Source organism: Bidens hawaiensis, unplaced genomic scaffold (genome assembly GCF_021521415.1).
Source record: "Bidens hawaiensis isolate Kalapana, Puna unplaced genomic scaffold, B.hawaiensis_p1.1 tig00008086_1, whole genome shotgun sequence".
Taxonomy (NCBI): domain Eukaryota; kingdom Viridiplantae; phylum Streptophyta; class Magnoliopsida; order Asterales; family Asteraceae; genus Bidens; species Bidens hawaiensis.
In genome coordinates, this window is record NW_027491572.1 from 281,868 (window position 1) to 283,202 (window position 1,335).

The window sequence follows — 1,335 nt, forward strand, 5'->3', positions numbered from 1 at the left end:
GAAAGTAAAGAAGAAAGCATTTCTTGAACATTACAAAATCATTATGTAATATTAAAAAAAAAAATGCAAATTCTCGTTTTCAAGAAATCACATACTCATCAAATGAAATCTCCATCTCCATATTCATCTACCATAAAATCCTACCCCCAAAAAAAAAAAAAAAAAGAAAACAAACAAACATCTCATATCAACACAACTAAACTAGCCTGATGCCTCGGATATACTGTTTAACGATGGATGCCATCCCCTAGGTTTCGAGTTCTGAGGACCCCGATGTTTATCTGTTTTCCCCAATTGATCAGATTCCATCCCTGAGATTTGGTCACAATTTGATTTCGCCTCCTCCTTTCCTATAGACTCCGGTGGTTGAAAATTCTTGTAATTATTTGATTTTCCGTTTTTCTTCGCCTTTAATCCTTTCACCACCTCTACAAAACAAAAACAAATAATCATAATAAGATATTAGTTGTTTAATTAAAAAGATATATCGATCATAAATATAAAAACAGTAATACTATGACTACAAAATCTATAAATATAACTTTTGAAGTCCTTAATATCCAAAAAGGGCCTGCGTACGCAGGTTTTGGCGTAGTTTTTGTCAGTTTTATTTATATATCGATGTAAACATTATTTTTATTAATTAATATAATAAAATACACTTTTTTATTTAAAAGAAAAAAAGAGCAAACCTTGTGTAGAGATGAGTCTATAAGCATGACCAAGAATAAGATTATCGGTCGGTCGAAGAACCTTGATTCGAGTAACACGAAGCGGTTGATTAGTCGTTGAAACGCTGTTGTTGTTGGGTGGTTGATGGTGGTCGGATGATGATGAATATAAGGTGGTGGTAAGTAGGAGTGCAACATAGTGGCCAGGGTGCAGCTTCATGATCTGTGCAGCCGGGATAGGCGAATAGAACCTTTCGGTTCGGGCGTTTTCGGTCTGTAACACGAAACTTGCGTTGTCGATGGCTTGACAGTTGCCCATGGATTTGGCCGGTGAGAGAGAGAAGAGAAGAGGAGATGGGATGATAATGTTAGTTGTAAGGAAGGGATGTTATGCACCACAACAGTCAAACGTATATATACTCGACTCACCCCACCCACCACTACTCTTGTCTATTTCATATTTTATTATATTGTTATTATTTAATACTTGTTTATATTATTATTATTATTATTATTATTATTATTATTATTATTATTAGGTATAATCACTCATTTTGAATTACGACACGAAAGATTTGAGCTAAGTCTTGTAAGGTTGTCAGTTTGAATTCTGAGTCAATCGGAGTTTTCGTCCCACTGTGTGTTACATCATAGAGTTATGCTC

General features: G+C 34.6%; 1 protein-coding gene across 1 annotated transcript; it reads right to left on the reverse strand.

The window, feature by feature from the left end:
• Nucleotides 1-201: 201 nt before the first annotated feature.
• Nucleotides 202-990, reverse strand: LOC143636908 (uncharacterized). Its single transcript, XM_077104389.1, has 2 exons — nt 693-990; nt 202-428 (listed from the first exon to the last, which is right to left on the reverse strand). The coding sequence occupies exons 1-2, from the start codon at nt 988-990 to the stop codon at nt 202-204; spliced, it is 525 nt and encodes a 174-aa protein (XP_076960504.1).
• Nucleotides 991-1,335: the final 345 nt, after the last annotated feature.